We start from the raw sequence: 21058 nt of genomic DNA on the forward strand, positions 1-21058 counted from the left end.
AGCAAGTTGGGGGCTGGAATTACATCAGGAATTTTCAATTTTGGCACTTTTGACATTTTGGGTAAAATAGTTCTTTGGGAGAGAGAAAGAGAACTATATATATTGTAGCTTTTTAGCAGCATCTTGTCTCCATCCCCCCAGACTCCCAGTAACAACATCCTCCTAGCTGTGACAAACAAAATGTCTCCAGGTATTGCCAAGTGAAACTATCCCTAGACTGCCCTTAAAAAACGATGTTGTCTGTTCTTAAGAATAAGGGTTTTATCTGATGAATTAACTTTATAAACGGGTACTTTGGATTATATTCTTAGTTCTAAGAGAATGTTATCTACAGGGAATAGGGAGCCACAAAATAGTAAGACAGTATACATGATTCTTGTAACATCTCTTTTCCCTTCATTTTGAGAAATCCTGCCTCATGTACAGAACATAATTTAAAACATACTAATACTTGGTTCTTTATTTTCCCCACTTTTTGCTTTTTTAGAGTAAAAAATGTGGTCTCTTTCACTGCTTATATATTAGCGCAATCATCTTTGAATTTTAAATTGGATTCATCGTTAACTGATCTGCTTTACAATAAAGTAATGAATGTTTTTAAAGCAGAAAACTATCCCTCAAGGTTTACAGATTCCAGTACCATGGATCTATTATAGTGTATTTGTTTATTATACTGTAGGATTAACAAACATACCTCTTAAAGATTTATATTTTCTATCAAGATTCCTACTGAGCTAAAAGCTTGGTAGACAGGTTAAGATCTAAAGAATATAGATAAAAGAATGAACCTATATTCTTTAAGTTGAGTACCTATCCTAAACTCAAGTTTAGGGCTCAACCCCACAGATGAGGATGTACTTTAAATACTATCACTAAAAACTACAAATTATACACCATTTCTCCTTGTTTTCCATGTCTCCCCTTTACCACCAATCTGTTGTGCTACAGGGAAAGACGCTATACAATCTTTAGGTATTCCAAATGATTTGTTTATACTACAAAGAGTGACTGTACTAAAGTGCTTTATCTCTCTGAACCACATCAGTACATTATAAAAATTAAAAAAAAAGTTTCAAGTTCTTTAAAGGAAAAAAGGATTAAATATAAAAAATTTAGGTTATTATTATTATTATTAAACAAATTTAACAAAGAATCAAGAGAAATACTTTCCCTCTTGTCTATTTTTTCTCCCCATCTCTCTTTTTATAAAAAAGAAAAGTGCAGTCAGAGAGAAGGTGAATGAATAGATGGGAGCTGAGTAGAGGCACAGAAGAGGTTACTGGCTGCTAGTGATAATGCACAAACATGTGCCTTAAGAGTTCATCGGCTGAAGGTCTCAGTTTGGCCTCTATAAAGATCCGTTTGAGGAAATCCCGAGTATAGTCTGAGACATGAGGTGGCAGCTTTGGGTTTGTTGGCTGAGTGGCAATCTTAAAGATGGCAGCCATTGCTTCAAATTCTGCCCAAGGAGGCTTTTCAGTTAGCATTTCTACCACAGTACACCCCACACTCCTAAAAAGAAAAAAAAATATTAGTGTTTTCATGAAAATATATAAACTACAAAGAGAAACAAAACCACATATTTAAATATTTCAATTTCAAAGTTTCATAAAAAATTATATTAGTTTTGGTACAAATCAATTAATACATATCATATTTAAGGATGGACTCAAATGGTTAGACAAGAACATTATTCACCAATTCTGCTTCATATAATTCTGACATCACATATAAATTTTGTTTTTGTTTTGGGGCCACATTCGGCAGTGCTCAGGAGTTACTCCTACCTCTTTGCTCAGAAATCACTCCTGGCAGGCTTGGGGGACCATATGGGATGCTGTAGATTGAATCTGGGTCAACCACATGCAAGCCAAATGCCCTACCCACTGCGCTATCAGTAGGGCCCAAATATAATTTTTAAATTTTATTACTTATCATCTTAGAAACTAGCAATCTAAAATTGCTCTTAAAAACAAGAATAAAATAGCCACTGAATGTCCTAACCTGTTAAACAAAAATTTAAAACTAAATTATAAAAAACTAGCAGTAAAAATTAATTACTTCTGGAAAATAAAAATAGCAATCTAATCCGAAGTTTACTTTAGACTAAATCCTTCCTAAAGACTTTAAGTCAGTTTAAGAATTGTATTTATCCACTTTAACTCTCAAAGAGGCATAATTAAAATATTAATTCTATAATCCTGTTTTTCTTTTCTTTTCTTTTTTTTTTTTTTTGGCTACACCAGGTGATGTTCAGGGGACCATATGTGGTGATAAGACTTGAACTCAGTCAGCTGTGTACAAGGCCCTATCCTTTGTGCTCTCTATAGCTCCACCCATATTATATTTTAACTGTATGAAACATAATTTAATTCTTGTATTTATTTATTTAAATAATTTAATTTATTTAATTATTATATATAACTAAATTCTAGCAGGGTGAAAATTCTTAAGAAAACGTTGTTTTGGGGGGCCGGAATGATAGCGCAGCGGTAGGGCATTTGCCTTGCACGCTGCAGACCCAGGACGGACCTGGGTTCAATCCACAGTGTACTATATGGTCCCCCAAGCCAGGACTGATTTCTGAACACACAGCCGGGAGTAACCCCTGAGCGTCACCAGGTGTGCCCCACAAACCAAAAAAAAAAAAAAAGGCATATTTTTAGAGAAGTCTGTCAACAATACCTACCAGATATCTGCTTTTCTACCATAACCTTCTCCACTAATTACTTCAGGGCTCATCCAATATGGTGTGCCGGTGACAGACTTCATTCCTGTCCCTGAAAGGCATATGGTTTGCAGTCTCTTGCTGGCTCCAAAATCTCCAAGCTTGACATTACCTGTTGAATCTCTCAGAATATTTGCACCTAAAAATAAGAAATGTCCTCATTTTATTGTTTTGTTGGCTGCTCAAAATATAACAAAAAAAGAATAACAGTTATTTTAGTAGATTTTGACTCCAAAAATTAGGCTGTTTTTCATCTTTTGAGCAAGATGTGGCATAATACTAGTCACATAGTCAGTGCTCATTACTAAATAGACACAATGTGTGTGCTTCTAAGGATCTAAGAAGGTCCGACCACTAAAAAGAACAGCTTTGAGTGGCAGGTGAGGATGAAAAAGAAAAGGTGGCTTTAAAAATAAGACTGCCTGGGGCTGGAGAAATAGCATGGATGTAGGGCGTTTGCCTTGCATGTAGAAGGACAGTGGTTCGAATCCCATATGGTCCTCCTGAGCCCGCCAGGAGCGATTTCTGAGCGTAGAGCCAGAAGTAACCCGAGCACTGCCAGGTGTGACCCAAAAACCAAAATAAATAAATAAATAAGACTGCCGCTTAATAAAGAATCAAAAAAGTAATAAGCAGGCTCATGACTCTAGTTTCATTGTAGTCAAGCAGAAATTCCATAGCAGAAACTTAATTCCCAGAGAAAATTAGCCTCAGGATGAACCTGAGGATTTTCCTCATCAATAACTTCTAGCACTTCCCCATTACTACAGCATACTGCTAATTATCTAACATCTTGTAATTCTTAGTACTGAATTTTGCTTTTCTATTTTCCTTTTCAGCTTCTGTATGTTTTAAATCTGCTCAAGGCAAGCTTCGAGCTTTCTGATATTTAATTTTACTTTGTCCCCTTTCTTTCCCAAAATCAGATCCTCACACGCAAGGCAGATGCTAGCCTACCACTCAACTACATACCTGGCACCTACTTTATTTTCATAATAAATTTAGGTTTTTGTTATAAACTGAATTGCTATATTCTTTAACTGCTACATTCTTATTTGTTTTGCTATATTCTTTAACTGCTACATTCTTATTTGTTTTCAGCATTTTTTTCTGAAACTAAAAGATAGTCCAGATTAATTTCGTATTTCCGGTACCAGATTTAGGCTCACCCATTTCTCTAAGATGCTAAGAAGCCCTGATTTCTTTTATTTATGTTTTTTAGTTTTCACTGCATTTTAAAAATCTTTATTGAAGTACTATGGTTGATGAAACAGTTAATGATAGTTTCATGCATGCATGCATACACACATCATTTCAATACCATGCCTGTCACCAGAGTGCTCACTTCCCTTCACCAAAATTCCAAAGGCCCTTTCGTTAAACCCCATCCCACCCCTTCGAGCCTGGTTCCTTGAGCCAACTCTTCAGTTCTATTGTCTTTGACTGTTTGTTTTTGTATTCAAAGACACACAATAAGTGAAGAGCCCTGAATCCTTTTAGTGAAGAATGATCTTAAAAACAAAACAAAACAAAAAAACAGTAGTGGGTGGCTGAAGTGATAGTACAACTAGAATGCTTGCTGTGCCAAGGAAGACCAATTTGAAACTCCAACATCCCATAGGTTCGTTCCACTTACACCTGTCAGGAGCAATGTCAGAGTACAGAATTAGGAGTAAGCCATGAGCACTATTGAGTGTTTCAAAAAAACAACAACCTCCCCAAAACACCTCAAAGCAAAGAGCAGAGCAGAGGCAGAGAAACAGTATAACAGATAGAGTACTTGCCTTGTATGTATGTGAGTGACCTGGGTTTGATTCCTAGCACCCTTCGGATTCCCTAAGCAATACCAGGAGTGATCCCTAAATATATAGCCAAGAGTAAGCCTTGAGAACTGCTGAGTGTAGCCCAAACACCAAAAGTAATTAAAAATAAAGAACAAGAGCAAGACACTATATGAATTACTTGTTTTACTCTTTATTTTCCCTTTTTTTTTTCTTTCCCTCCACTGCCAGAGATCAAACTCAGGGCCTCACTTAAGTACTCTACAAGGGAGCTACATGCTTCATCCCTTTTTATTAGTTTTTCAAACCAATCATTTTCTGGAACTATAAATTTGTATTCTATATTTTAATTATATTTTTTATATTTTTTAACTTTCCAAAAATCTACCTGTTTAAAAATAAGCAAATTTATTAAATTATTAAAAAAAGTTTTTGTTGGGCCCGGAGAGATAGCCCAGCGGCGTTTGCCTTGCAAACAGCCAATCCAGGACCAAAGGTGGTTGGTTCGAATCCCGGTGTCCCATATGGTCCCCCGTGCCTGCCAGGAGCTATTTCTGAGCAGACAGCCAGGAGTAACGCCTGAGCACCACCAGGTGTGGCCCAAAAACCAAAAAAAAAAAAAAAAAAAAAGTTTTTGTTTACTCTTTTGGGACACTTAGCAGTGCTCTGTGCTCAGGCATAACTCCTGGTCTGGCTTGGAGGACCACGCAGGGTACAAGGAATGGAACCAGTCATGTGTGTGTAAGGCAAGCATCATACTGTACTCTTTCCAACCACTAAATGGTTAAACTTTTTACTTCAATTTATTAACCTTCCATAGCTTCAACCAGATTTTGTTTTAAAAGAAAAAAACCTCTGGGTCAGAGTGATGGTACAGTTTGTCTTGCACTTGGTCAACCCAGGTTCAATTTTCAGCATCCCATGTGGTCCCAGAGCACCACAGAAATAATTCCTGAGTATAAATCCAGGAGTAAACCCTGAGTATCACTCGGTTAAAAACAAAAACTAAACGACAAAGAGAGAGAGAGAGAGAGAGAGAGAGAGAGGGGGGGGGACTACTTCCTTGTCCTTAAAAAAACTTAAATTATTGTTACTATTTTGGTTTGGAGGCCACACCCAGTTGTACTCAGGACTTGCTACTGGCTCTGCATTAGAGATCACTCCTGGTGGGGCTAAGGAACCATATAGAGTGCCAGGAATTGAACCTGGGTTGGACACAAATAAGGCAAGTCTCCTGCTGTACTGTACCCCTGGTTGCTATTATCATATTTTTAAAAAACTGCATATAAAAAGGAGAGTAAATAATGGAGAAAATCTATAATGTAGACTGAGAGAATGTACTATCCTCGTTGTGGATGTCTATGATAGTCTTTTCTTCTCTGTGGGGAGCCAGAGCCAAGATGGAGTCTAACAGGACAATTGTTCTTGTGTGACATGTGTACGTGACCTGAAGCATTGGCCATTAGTTTAATACTTCAGCAAATTCTAAGTAAAGAACAGACCATTCTTGTACTAGAATGTACAGATAGGAGGTACGCAAAGTGTTACATGCCTGGCTTATAGAGATTAATTACAAGATGTTCTTTGTAAAGCTGTTTGTCACGTGGGCTGTTCCATCCTGCCTACCATCCTCCCCTGAAAGTTTCTGCATATAAGAAGAGCCTGCTGGATAATAAATTTGGACCTTGATAAGACATTTTTACTTGGTCTCCTCCCTTCTCTCCCCCACCCCCCCCATTCTCTTCCTGGCTGGATCAACCCCACACCCACGAATAACTGAGCCCCGAGGGTCGGGGCACTTCTCTAAACAAATTCCCAAAACTCTTCAATAATAGATCTCCAAAGTCCTTCTCAAGGAGAAGTTCAGGATTCATTTTCTGCATGCCATAAGCACAAGTATGCCATAACTCATCCTCAAAAACAGCACTGCCTCTTCTTAATGATCTTCCACTGCCCAGAACATGAAGAACATATTTTTCAAAGAAAATACTGTCTTGAAAATATTTAACTAGAAGGACAACAACCAGACATTTTTAGTGGTTATGATATGGGAAGAATAATCCTATGACTGACACAGAAAAGGGAAAGTCATCTCTAGGAATAAAACACCAAACATACAGAGTATCTAACCATAAGATGAAGTAACAAGAAAATATATAACCAGATTTCCAATACAGTTTTCTAATTTCTGAACACGTAATTTTGGCTATGTTAAATATAAGCTATTATTGACAAGACTTCAAACATATACAAAAGGAGAACAGAAAATATATTTGTCACTCAGCTCCAACAATTATGCAGTTTTACTCAACTCTGACTACCAAACCCTTCTCCCCTCTCACTGTATGAAGCAAATGCAAGACATAATTAATACGTAGTTCAATATATATCTTTAAAATATAAGAACTCAATGCCAGACAGATCATATAGCAAATAGGCCTTGCATAAGTTCAATCTCTGGCATCCCATATGGTACCCTGAGTACCACCAGGAATTATCCCTGATTGCACAGCCAGGAGTGAATCCTGACCATCACTGAGTGTATTCCCACATACCCTCAAATAACTCTTACCATATTATAGAGATAATGTCTTAAAATCATTAAACATCTTAATAATGAAAAAACTAGAATTCAAGGTCTGTTCACTGAGACTGATAACTTTTTTTGTTTGTTTTGGGGTCATATCCACAACTCAGTTTTTTAAAAATAATATCTTTATTTAAGTACCATGGTTACAGACAATTTTGTATTTGGGTTTCAGTCATAAAAAGTACAGCCCACTTCACCAGTACAACCTTCCCCCCACCCCTGCCTGTATTTGAGGCAGGCAGGCAATCTCTCTCATTCACAACAACTGTCATGGAGTTGTCAGTGTAGTTATTTCTCTAACTGCACTCACTAATTTGTGGTAAGCTACATACCATGAGCCAGTCCTTCCAGCCCTCATCTATACTGTCTCTGAGTATTATTAACTACGTTTTATATATAGATATGTGTCTGTCTATCTATCTATCTATCTATCTATCTATCTATCTATCTATCTATCTATCTATCTATCTATCTATCTATCTGTTTGTTTTGGGGGTCACACCTGGCTGCGCTCAGAGATTACTCCTGGCTCTATGCTCAGAAATTGCTCCTGGCAGGCTTGGGGGACAATATGGAATGCCGGGATTCAAACCACCGTCCTTCTGCATATAAGGCAAATGCCTTACTTCCATACTATCTCTCTGACCCCTGTTTTTCTTAAATATCATAGATGATTGAGACTATTCTCTCTCTCTCTCTCTGACTTATTTCACTCAGCATAATAGTCTCCATGTCCATCCATGTATAGGAAAACTTTCATTACTTAATTTTTCCTAACAGCTGTGTAGTATTCCATTGTATATATGTACCATGGTTTCTTAAGTCACTCATCTATTGTCAGGCATTTGAGTTGTTTACAGATTCTGGCTAATGTAAATAGTGTTGCAATGAATATAGGTGTGCAGAAGGCATTTTTGCATTGTGTTTTTGTGTTCTTAAGGTATAATCCTAGGAGTGGTATTGCTGAATCATATGTTTTTTGGTTTTTGGGTCACACCCAGCAGTGCTTAGGGGCTATTCCTGACTCTATGCTCAGAAATTGCTCCTTGCAGGCTTGGGGGACCAAGATTATGGTTTTTTTGTTTGTTTTTTGTTTGTTTTTTTTTTTTTTGAGGAATCTCCATATTGTTTTCCATAAAGGCTGGACTAGACAGCATTCCCATGAATAGTGAATAAAAGTTCCTTTCTCCCCACATCCCCACCAGCACTGATTGTTCTTGTTCTTTGTGATGTGTGCCAGTCTCTGTGGCATGAGATGGTACCTCATTATTGCTTTCATTGGCATTTCCCTGATGATTAATGATGTGGAACAGTTGTTATGTATCTTTGGTCATCTGTATTTCTTCTTTGAGAAAATGTCTGTTCATTTCTTCTTTCCATGTTTTGATAGGGTTAGATGTTTTTGGTTTTTTGATTTTTGGGCCACACCTGGCAGCGCTTAGAGACTACTCTTGGCTCTGCACTCAGAATCATTCCTGGCAGGCTCAGGGGACCATATGGGATGCCAGGAATCAAACCCAGGTCCATCTTGGGTTATCTGCGTGCAAGGCAAACACTGACTGCTGTGCCATCTCTCCAGCCCCTGCTGTTTGTTTTTCTTAAGCTCTGCCAATACCTTGTACACCTGATAAATATTGGATGAATAGGCTCTCTCATTCCATGCTATTCCCATTCCTATTCCTTTGTTTCCTAGTCACTATTTCGTTTGAGGTGCAGAAACTTCTCAGTTTAATGTAGTCCCATTTGCTTAAATCTGCTTCCACTTGTTTGGATAGTGGCGTTTCCTCCTTGAAGATGCTTTGTCTCAATGTCATGGAATGTTTTGCCTATGTTGTCTTCTATATACCTTATCGTTTCAGGTCTAATATCAAGGTCTTTAATTCATTTTTATTTGACCTTTGTACATGATGTTAAATGGCTGAGTTGGCTTTTTTGCATTTGGCTGTCGAGTTGCCCCAATACCACTTGTGGAGCTTTCCTTTCTCCATTTTGTGGTTTTTTGCCCCTTTATCAAAGATTAGTTGACTATATGTCTGGGGAACAATCTCTGCATATTCAAGTCTATTCCATTGACCTGAGGGTCTGTACAGGTAGGCTCAGGGGACCATATGAAATGCTGGTGATAAAACCACAAGGCAAATGTGTGTCTTGCTATGCTATCTCTCTGGCTGAGTTTGATAAATCTTTTAAGTGTTTCCTAAAATACCCTGCAACTCCATTTTCCTAGGTAATTTATAAAGTCATTTGCCTAAAGGTTTATGCTCTAGATTTTGCAAATCCTATCCCAAAGGGACATGTAACATGTTTATCTTACCTTATATAAATTCTTTATTAGGTAGAAGACTCTAAGAAACTTGATTAAGAATCAAAAAATTTTATGAGAAAAACAAAAAAGGTGTAATCTGTGAATAGAAAGCATGTAATGCTAGAATGTTTAATCATGTCAGAAGCTCTAAATATTTAGTGCTTATATCTATTAGTTTATTTGTGATTAGTCAAGACACTTCTTTAAAGATAAATTTTCTTTCATTATTTTGTACTCTGAATATAATTTCTATTTTTCAAAAAATTTTAAAAAACGTTGATTGATTGATTTCTGGGCCATATCCAGCAGTGCTCAGGGGTCACTCCTGGCTTTGCACTCACAAATTGCCCCTGGCAGGCTGGGGGGATCTTATGGGATGCTGAGATGGAACCGAGTTCCTCTTGGATCAACCGCAAGCAAGGCAAACGCTCTACCATTATGCTATCTCTCTAGTCCCCAAATATAATTTTTAAAGCCTGAGTAGTTCTTTTGCAACAACAATCAGTTTTGCTTTGTTGATTTATAAATTCATAGGTTTAAAGACAAAAGTAATATACCATCTTCCCTTTCCCCTCCTTTTTAAAAAATAGAATCATTAAACTTTTGATGACACTAAAAACATTAAGTTTAAGGCTAGAGAGATTTTAGTACAGGAGGTAAGGAAGGCATGTAGCTGCAGAGGCTGTAAATCCTGGTTTGGGCACATCATACATCAAATGATCCCAACATGTGTCGGGTATGGTCCCAATTTTTCATGCCGAATAAATAAAAGTTTAAAAAATTAGGATGTACATTAAAAGTGAAAAAATGCAGACAAAAACAACTGTTACCTGACATTTGGAAATAGCAACTATTAATTATAAATTTTTCTTCTGATCACACCTTAACTTTATAAACTTTAGATTCTACTATATAACCAACTGTAATCTAACTTTTATCAATATACTTGCCCTCTGATGATTTTAAACCAGCTTGTTTCCTGCCTCATTTTACCAGAATTTTTTATGACTTTATGAAAAGCACAGGGGAAAAAGCAACATGATATAACTGTCCTCAGTTCTTATACCATGTCTCATTATGAAGACTAAAGAAAAAGCTCAAATGAAAATGATTACTGGTACAATAATGCAAAAAATGAGTTTCCCAGGTGAATCTTTAAATCATCAGATTTTGAATTTAATAATTAAGGTCTCTCTAAGCTGAATAGACAGTTAAGATGAAGACTTTGATTTCTTTCAAATCATAAGTCATCTTTACTCTCAGAATAATAAACTCCTTTCTAGTAATAGTTCAAAATAAATATTTACTCTTATTATTAGATGTAGTTAAATTATCTTTAAATTTAAATATCCAGGTGTTGTATTACTGGTTCCACCTTAATCAATATTCATACTCCACCCTAGGATATGATCTGGTGGTGGGATTATTGGACTATTCCCTACTTGGTTTTCCTCTTCAACCCTAGGGTGCAGGCTGGTTCTTGTGAATAAAAGCAGGGATTTAAGGAAGGCAGAAGCTCATTCTTCATTTTTCCTCCACTAAGCTCCTTTTCTTTTTAGGAGCAGAAGGCTTGTGTGGTGGGATTCTTGGCTTAAGTATTGAATTTCCTAAACCCATTCTTGTACCTTATCACTGTATGAATTATTCCGTGTCAACATTTGCTTCCACATCTCACCGGATCCTCACTTTGGAGCCTAGGTTATATCTAGCTATGTTTTACAGTATAAAGTTTTTTTTTTAATTTTAATTAAATAATTTTTATCTTGACCAAAGTGGATTAGAAATCTTTCACAGTAATATTTTAGGTACATAGTGACATTGAATCAGGGGCATTCCCAGCACCAGTGTTGTCCTCCCTCCACTCCTGTTCCCAGCATGCATCCAATATGCCCCTCCTTTGACCCCTGGGCTGCTCTTATATGTGGTCTCCACTGTGTCTAGCTTGTTGTAGATTGGGTTTCGATTCTGTTGTTGTTGGCTTTGGATTTGATGTTTAAGTATGATCATTTTTTATTTCTACTCAATGTTCATATACCTGTTTGGTTTTGGTACCCTCTATTATTTACCCCTCAATTTGTGAGGCAGAACAAGATGGTTCAAGTTATGTGGTTCTGTTTGGAGGGGAAAAGAAGAGAAAAAAAGGGGTGGGGGTTAAAATCAAACAAGAAAGAAATGAGAGGAGTCCTTCTAGAGGCTATAAATATCAATTTAAGAGAAGGGAAAAGAAAGAAAAACATAAAAACCATACAAAAAAAAAATCAAACAAAAGAACCTGAAAAGCACCACAGCAGTAAAGACAACAACCAAACAATAACCATGGTCCCGAAATAAAAACAAAACAAAGCAAAAAAGAAGAAAAATAATAACAAAAATTAATTTGTGCCCCCCCCCTTTTTTTTTTGCATAGGCACAGTAAATATTGTGGAGATTAGAAAGGAATTCCCTTGGTCTAAGAGAAATAGGGTTTCTCCACCCGTGAAGCATACTGTCATGGGAATATCGATAGGCTCCGTACATGCTCTTTTTCTCTTCCCTAGGTCCTTTTTTCCTGTCTGGAAACTTTCTGCTCAGTCGAGGATGATAAAATTGGATCTCAGTAACTAGAGATCTCGGTATTTGCACAGGTCATACATAGGATGGAGACTAGAGTGAAGTCTTTGTGTTTCTAGAAGTTCTGTTCCAACACTTAATTTTTTTTAATTTTTACTTTGATCATATTGGCTTATATATCTTTCACAGTAGTATTTTAGGTACATATTAACATTGAATCAGGGGAATACCCATCACCAAATTTGTCCTCTCCCCATCCCCATTCCCTTCCTGCAACCCATATCCCCACCGTCACCCCCCCCCCCAGCTGCTAGAGTGGGTGGTCCCCTCTTTGTCTAGCTTACTATTAGTGATCATATATCTATTTGGTCCTGGTATCCTCCCTTGTTTCCCCCTCTATTTGAGAGGCGGAGCTAGATAATTCGAGTTATGTGGTTTTGTTTGAAGAAAAAAAAAATAGAATGGCGTAAAAAAAAAATAAAAATAAATCAAATAAGCTGAAAATGGGCAGAGTTCTTCTAGAGGCTTTCAACCTCAGTTGGAGAGAGGACATGAAAAAGGTAATTGAAACACCACAACAATACAGAAAGAAATATCAAATTAAATATCCAGTGAGCACTACAGCAATAAAGACAAGCACCACACAATAGTCCTGAAATCAAGCCATGCCAGAGTGCAAAAAGAAAGAGAAAGATAAAATAAAATAAAATTGGAAACATCAACTTCAATATCTACACCAAAATAAAGAAGTCAAAAGAAAATCAATCAATAAATAAATATATGTGGATAAAATGATTATTTTGTGCCTTTTTTTTTCTTTTTCCCCCTGCATAGGCACAGTAACTATTTGGGATATTATAGAGGGAATTCCCTTGGCCTAGGAGATACAGGGTTTCTCCACCCCTGAAGTATTGTCATGGGATTAACTATAGACTCCTTGCATGATCATTTACTCTCCCCTCAGTGCTTTTGTGGTGTATGGAAGACTTCTGCTTCGTCACCAACACTGTAATTTTAATTAGTCTTGGTTTTTGCATGATCCTAGTGTGGAGCCTAGAACAGAGTCTTTCATTATGTTTCCAATAATTCTGCTCAGTTGCAGTTGTCTCAGCTAGACTTCTGGGATTAGAGATCTTGGTTGTTGTACAGGTTGTAGGCCAAAGCCTAGACTAGGGTCTTTTTTTATTGGTGCCAGGATAAGCTCTGCCCAGTCATGGTTTTCAGAGTCAGTCTTCTGTAGTTAGCAATCTTGGCTTTTGCACAGATCAAAAGATGACGTGTCTTCTGATTTCATCTTATTGTTAGGTAGTGAGGTAAGAGAACAAACTAGTTGTCGTAGACCTAGTTGTTGACATGTTCTCATTGTCAGGATGTCATTCATATTGAAACTGATGCATATTGGTGTCTGAGCAGTATTAAGAATGTCCCAGAGGGAGTTTTGTTCCTGGAGCTGTTGCAGAGAACTGTGTCAGATCTATATCTAAGATCTAGGGTTCGAGGTTGGACAATCTAGTCACATGGAGTCTAAGTTAGGACCACATGACATATGTTCAAGTTGGGAGGCACCCCTGTATTGTAAAATGTATGAGTTCTTATCCCTAGTAGATAACAGCTTGTTTCTATATGTAAAATTTCCCCTTTTTTAGTATGCCTTTACAAAAAGAAATGGTGCTATCTAATATTGCTGGTGCATTTGGGGGTGAGAGGATCCATCATCAGGATCCATCATCTCTGTGCCCTGGTTTTCACCTGAGCTTTTATCCCAGGCAAGACTTTTTCTTGTACCTAGCAGAACCAAAACAGGTGAAGTTAAAGAAAAGAAGAAAACAAAAACAAGATTAAAAAAAATATACACGGGGCTGGCGAGGTGGCACTAGAGGTAAGGTGTCTACCTTGCAAGCACTAGCCAAGGAAGGACTGTGGTTTGATCCCCCAGCATCCCATATGGTCCCCCCAAGCCAGGGACAATTTCTGAGTGCTTAGCCAGGTATAACCCCTGAGCATCAAATGGGTGTGGCCGAAAACAAACAAACAAACAAAATATATATACACACACTTACATATATAAAGGAAAAAATAAAAATGAGTTTAGGGGGCCAGTGAGGTGGCGCTAGAGGTAAGGTGTCTGCCTTGCAAGCGCTAGCCAAGGAAGGACCGAGGTTCAATCCCCTGGGCGTCCCATATGGTCCCCCCAAGCCAGGGGCAATTTCTGAGTGCTTAGCCAGGAGTAACCCCTGAGCATCAAATGGGTGTGCCTAGAAAAAAAAAAATGAGTTTAAAAAAGTAATTAAGGGAACAAAGTGATGCAGGAGACTACCTTACATTTGGGGATAAACAGGTTAAGAGGTAATATAGAGGTCTTCAACTTATAAAGGTAATATAGGCTTCCCTATTGTCTTTTAAGCACTCTCAAATACTACATATATGACCCTTAGTTTTTATCTTACTTTGAGCATTTAGCTTACATACCTGATGCCTAAAAACAGTTGAGCTTTTAAAGTCTTCTTTGTTCATTTTTTGGTTGTTGTTTTAATTTCCTTTGAGTGGGTGGGTTTGAGATCACACACAGATATACTCAGGGCTTACTCCTGTTTCACTCCTAGCAGTGCTTGTGGACCATATGGGGGGCATATGGGGACATGTGAGGACAGAAACTGGATTTCTTGGTACATGTGGAGGACACTCGGGGGACAGAAACTGGGTTGGCTGCATGCAAGGCATATGGTATGTTCTGCCTATTATCCTATTTCTCTAGACCTATTTTTAAGTTTTTAAAAGTGAGTTTAGCTAGGTTAAAGTTCATCAAAGCTGAGTCTTGGGCCCTCCTGTTTTTTTTTTTTTTTGGTTTTTGGGTCACACTCGACAGTGCTCGGGGGTTACTCCTGGCTCCACGCTCAGAAATCACTCCTGGCAGGCACGGGGGTGGGGATGGGGACCATATGGAATGCCGGGATTTGAACTAATGACCTTCTGCATGAAAGGCAAATGCCTTACTTCCATGCTATCTCTCTGGATCCTAGCCCTCCTGTTCTTAATACTTTTTCTATGTACTGACATCTAACCACCAACTTTAAAATCTTAATATAAGCTTCAGTGTACTTAACTTCTAAATACTTTCTAATTTCCTTTTTTGCATAGTATATGCAAAAGATCACTTAATTCTATCAAAACCCTAGGGGTTGGTGCTATTATAATCAACATCCTTAAAAATGAGGACTTAGTGGGCAGAATGAGTAGAGCAGGCATGGTACTTGTCATGCATATGACTGACGCAGGTTCAATTCCTGATACCATATATGGTCTCTTAGTTGCCAGAGTGATCACTGACCTCAGAGCCCAGACTAACTCCAAAGCACAACTGGTTGTGGCCCAAAACAAAATTTCTTGTTTAAAAGAGAAACTAAGGCATATAGAGATGAAGTGTCTTGTCCAAGGACAAGGTGATATATAGAAAGTTAAAATTTGAGGCTGGAGAGATAGTACAGCAGATAGAGTGCTTGCTTGTCTGTGGCCAACTGAGTTAAATCTCTGGCACCTCATCTAGTCTCCCTAATCCCACCAGAAGTGATCCCTAAGTATAGAGCCAGAAGTAAATCCTAAGCATATCCCAAAGACACACCCCAAACCCAATTCAAATTTAATCAGCCTAGCTGGTGTAGTTTTCCTTTTCAGTATCTATTATTAACCATTATATTCTAACTTCTAAATTCTATGTATGAAAACATTTTCATTTTAATGATCATTGGAACTTTGTTGAAATCCCAAAGAGGTGCAAGCCATTTGTGGTGACTTAAGCATCAGTAATAAAACAGAATTAGTAAGAAAGCAAAATGTTTTTCTGAAATATTTTAAGGGTATTTACTAAATGTTGAATGTCTTAACCGTGTCATATACTTTATTTATATTCACACACAAAATTAAGTTAAAAACCTTTTTTTTTAAACTTGGAACAGAGAGTACAGGTTGCATGCATAAGCACCTTGGTTTGATCCCTGTCACTGTATGGTTCCCTGAACACTGGCAGCAGTTAATCCTGAACACACTGCCAGGACAAATTCCTGAGCATGACCAGGTGTAGTTCCAAAAGCACCCCCCAAATAAAAAAATTAAAGACAATCATTACTTACCTTTGATATCTCTATGAACAATCATATTACTGTGCAAATAATGGACGCCCTCCAGAATTTGACGGGTGTATTTCCTAGTCACATTTTCAGTAAGAGCTCCATATGCTTTTAATTGGTCCTTAATTGAACCCTAAGATAAAAAAAAAATCCGTGTTACTTTTTTGAAATAAAAAGACACAATTATCTTATTTTTTTCAAACAATCCTAGATCATGACTAGGAAGGCAATTTTAGAAATCACAGGTATTAACAGTAAGTTCACTTCTATGGCATCTAATTTAACATGAAATTCTACTACATTCCCAGACTTTTAACAGTCAGTATATATAATGTGAAGTATATATGAAAGCTACAAGATGCATTTAAGTCTACTTTTTAGGGGCTGAAGAGATAGTGTAGTGAGTAGGGTGCTTGCCTTGCACATGTCTGACTTGGGTCAACCCCCTTGCACCCCACACAGTCCGTGAAGCACGGCCAGCAGTGATTCCTGAGTGCAAAGACAGAAATAACTCTTTGAACAGTGCAAGATATGGCCTCCTCTCCTAAAATGGTATCTTTATAAACAATAATTATGATGATTAAAAACAAACTTAAATTTAGAGTTATTTTTCTGAAACTAGTTAAGACTGAAATAGTGATCCAGTTTTATGAATGAAAAGCTTAAAGTACAACCTGTAATTCCAAATACAATTCTAATTAATTCCTTTAAAAACTTATAAATCTAGGACTGGGGAGATAGCACAGTGGGTAAGGTGCTTGCTTTGCATGTAGCTAACCCTGGTTCAATCCTCAGCACCACCCCAAATACCACCAGGAGTAGACTCCTGAGTACAAAGCAGAGTAATCCCTAAGCACTGATGGGGGTGGCCCCAGAAACAAAAATATTCATAAATCCAATCTTTCTCCCTACCATGTTATAGTTTTTAAATTATGGAAATGCATATACTTTTAACTGAATAAGTATATTCCCATACTGAAAATTATTAGGATTAAAATGCATCCTACTTGGGGCCAGAGCAGTGGCACTAGTCATAAGGCATTTGCCTTGCATGCACCAGCCTAGGATGGACTGTGTTTTGATCCCCTCTCCCCCAGTGTCCCATATGGTCCCCCAAGCCAGGAACAATTTCTGAATGTATAGCCAGGAGTAAACCTTGAGTGTCACCGGGTGTGGCCCAAAAACAAAAACAAAAGAGCACCATTGAAATACTAAAAGAAACAAAGAAGAATTGAGATTTTGCAAATCATCTTTTGCAACCTCTAATAAAATTACCAACTCAGGCAAAAAGCACCAATCTGAGTTTAAAAAAGAAAGATTGAAAAGAAACTGGATATTTCTTTATTCATCAACATTGTGATCTCATATTATTTTCTAGACTTCAGGAAAAAAAAACAAGCCTTTACAATGGATGAACCAGTATAATGCCTATCTTAACCTAGCAGACAATCTTGACATTATTAACAGTAGATTTTATGTCTGATATGATACAAGATTAAATATTATAATAGCTTCCAAATAAAAATGCTGGAGAGAGAGGTAAAGTAATTCAAGCACATGCTATGTTCCTAGCAATGCATAATCCCCCAGCAATATTAGGAGCAAACTCCAAGTACCAAGAAAGGAGTGGACCCTAATATAAATAGGTGTGGCTCCCAAACAATAAAACTGCAGACGGTCTCCACACCACCAAAATTTAAAAAAACCTGAAAATGGGGCAGGCTGGTAAGGTGCTTGTTTTGTACATGGCCTGACCCATGTTTGCTCCTTAGCATCCCACATAGTCCCCCACATCTGCTGCAAGTGATTTCTGAGTTCAGATCAGGAGTAACCAACCTTTAGCACTGCCAGATGTGACCCAAAGGCCACCTAACCACCTACCCCCCCAAAACCAAAATAAACCCAAAAACCCCAAACCTAAAAGTGTTAAATCTGAATCTTATTTAGAATTTATATCCAAACTAGAGTTGATATCCGTAAGAAAACACATTAAACATCATGAAGTTGCAATTTGAGAAATCCATGAGGTAAGATTGTCAACAGAACAATGTCAAATATGTCATGAAAACTCTAAGCTAAGAACTAAGGAGGCAGCTCAAAGGACTAGTATGCACATTAACTATGAACCACTAAGCTTAGATGTAGTCAACCCCCATGAAAACACAAAAATAAATGAAGAAAAAAAATTTTGTATGACTCAACTCTAATTTAAAACTTTTCCTAAAATCCTGCTTAACTTGGGTTACCATTTTATAATCAAATGTTTTCTTATTTTTGCCATTAAAACTTTAATTAAGGATAAGTCTATTTCAAAGAATATACTACCTTACCCCTGGCATATATTCCATAAATATGGAGAGGGTTTTGTCCTGGGGATCCCTCAAGCAGCCATAATACTGAACAATTCGCTCATGCAGCAAGTTTTTCAGCAACTGAATTTCACACTCAAGTGCATTGACTTCCTGAAAGACAAAACTCAGTGTTAAATATTTACAATATTACTAGAAAAAGCAAGATCTTCTAACTTTATGGAGCATCAAGTATATTTCATTCCGAAACTTGTACTTCCCAATGACTAAACTTTTTTTTGGTTTTTGGGCCACACCTGGTGGTGCTCAGGGGTTACTCCTAGCTATCTGCTCAGAAATAGCTCCTGGCAGGCACGGGAGATCATATGGGATGCCGGAATTCAAAACAACACATTAGGTCCTGGATTGGCAGCTTGCAAGGCAAACACCACTGTGCTATCTCTCCGGCCCTTAAACATTTTAAAGTTGAAATAGCCTTTAAATAGCAGCACTGAAAGAAAACAAAATAAAGTACAAAGAATATAAAATCTAAATACCTTATTTTTAATTTGCAAATAATTTGTATTAAATAAATAAAATACTCTATCCTGTGTTATAGTTATTGCAATAAAAATGTTTCTTGGATTGGCAGCTTGCAAGGCAAACACCACTGTGCTATCTCTCCGGCCCTTAAACATTTTAAAGTTGAAATAGCCTTTAAATAGCAGCACTGAAAGAAAACAAAATAAAGTACAAAGAATATAAAATCTAAATACCTTATTTTTAATTTGCAAATAATTTGTATTAAATAAATAAAATACTCTATCCTGTGTTATAGTTATTGCAATAAAAATGTTTCTTGGGGCCAGAGCGGTGGCACAAGCAGTAGGGTGCTTGCCTTGCATGTGCTAACATAGGACAGTTTGCGGTTCCATCCCCCCAGCATCCCATATGGTTCCCAAGCCAGGAACGATTTCTGAGTGCATAGCCAGGAAGTAACCCCTGAGTGTCACCAGGTGTGGCCCAAAAACCAAAAAAAAAAAAAAAAAAGTTTCTTAAAATGTGACAAAAATAGCATATGCAATGTGCTTACCTTGCTGGTCTCAGGGCTGTCAGGATCAAACTGAACTTGTTTAACAGCTAATTCTCTTCCTGTATCAACATCATAACAGAGGTAGACCCTGCCAAAGGCTCCCTGACCAAGTAGTTTGCCCAATCTCCAGTTGGTCGGAGCACGAGGTGCTAAAAACAAATATTTGTAAAAATGGACATGTCAGATGACACACAAATGTTTAAGGACTAAATAGGTACACTGCATTAGTGATATCTTTAATAGAATACTTTTTTCCCTTTCTTTGGGGGGGGATACTCTTGAATATGATAAAAGAGTTGAATCACATTAAAAAAATCCTAAACCCAAGCAAGGTTCATATATTCATCACTCATTTTTTTAAATAGTGAAGACAGAGTTACTGGGACATAAAGGGAGGTAAAGAAAGAGGTAAAGTAGTCCCAGAAAAAGAGAGTGAAACAGGTACAGTGCTTGCCTTGTATACAACTGACCCAGATTCAATCCCTGGCATCCCATATCGTCCTTGAGTCCATCAGAAGTAATTCTTTTTTTTGGGGGGGGGGCCACACCCGGTGGTGCTCAGGGGTTACTCCTGGCTGTGTGCTCAGAAATAGCTCCTGGCAGGCACGGGGGACCATATGGGACACTGGGATTCGAACCAACTACCTTTGGTCCTGGATCGGCTGCTTGCAAGGCAAACGCCGCTGTGCTATCTCTCCGGGCCCAGAAGTAATTCTTAAGTACAAAGTCAGCAGTAACCCAGAGAGAGATATGTAAAGATGCATGCTCAAGAGAAAACCTGGGTTACTCCAGAGTGAGGAAAGCCACCACTGACTAATTTTAAAAGAAGATTTATTTTCTAATTACAAATACTAAAGTATTTGGAGGCCACAGCAATGGTAGAATGAGTAGGGCATTTGTCTTGCATTCAGCTGACCCTTTAATCCTTGCATCCATGGTACCTCTGAAGTACTGCCAGGAGTAATTCTTGAATGTATCCATGGTACCTCTGAAGTACTGCCAGGAGTAATTCTCAAGTGCAGAACTAGAAATAACCCTTGAGCATTGCTGGATATGGCCCAAAACAAATAAACCAACAAAAAAAAGTGTGATATCTTTTGCTCACTTTTTGACACTAACTCTAAGTATTATTTCTAATCTTTATTGCAACATTATTTGTGCTTGGTTTCCCATCTTTACTACTGAAAGCTAGAATGAACATTACTCTCATTCTAATATAAAAAAGTTTGAAAGCAGTGAGGGAAAACATTCCCCCCCCCCAAAAAAAACATTTTTTGGGGGTGGAGGGAGTCACACCCAACAGCACTTAGGGGTTACTTCTGGCTCTGTGCTCAGAAATCTCTGCTGGCAGGCAGGGGGGGACCATATGGGATGCTGGGATTCGAACCACCATCTGTCCTGTATTGGCTGAGTGCAAGGCAAATGCCTCACCACTGTGCTATCTCTCCAGTCCAAGGGATAACATTTTATAGACAGAGAACAATGAGAAGAATTATAAGATATGTCTTAGAAATTATGTAAGGTACAAAACAATGGAATATCATTTCTAAATAGTATCATTTTTTTTTTTTTTTTTTTTTTTTGGTTTTTGGGCCACAC

At 37.7% G+C, this 21058-nt stretch overlaps 1 protein-coding gene across 1 annotated transcript in view; it reads right to left on the bottom strand.

Moving 5' to 3' along the window:
• Window positions 1-687: 687 nt before the first annotated feature.
• Window positions 688-21058, bottom strand: part of MAP3K2 (mitogen-activated protein kinase kinase kinase 2) — a 41660-nt gene continuing 21289 nt past the window's right edge. Inside the window, exons 12-16 of the mRNA XM_049773111.1 lie at window positions 19460-19608; window positions 18409-18540; window positions 16082-16211; window positions 2690-2867; window positions 688-1512 (exon numbers count right to left, since the gene is read on the bottom strand). Coding sequence (XP_049629068.1) covers window positions 1287-1512; window positions 2690-2867; window positions 16082-16211; window positions 18409-18540; window positions 19460-19608 — 815 coding nt within the window. The 3' untranslated portion in view covers window positions 688-1286. The remainder of the gene's footprint in view (window positions 1513-2689; window positions 2868-16081; window positions 16212-18408; window positions 18541-19459; window positions 19609-21058) is intronic.

This window comes from Suncus etruscus, chromosome 5, assembly GCF_024139225.1.
Source record: "Suncus etruscus isolate mSunEtr1 chromosome 5, mSunEtr1.pri.cur, whole genome shotgun sequence".
NCBI classification, from domain to species: Eukaryota; Metazoa; Chordata; class Mammalia; order Eulipotyphla; family Soricidae; genus Suncus; species Suncus etruscus.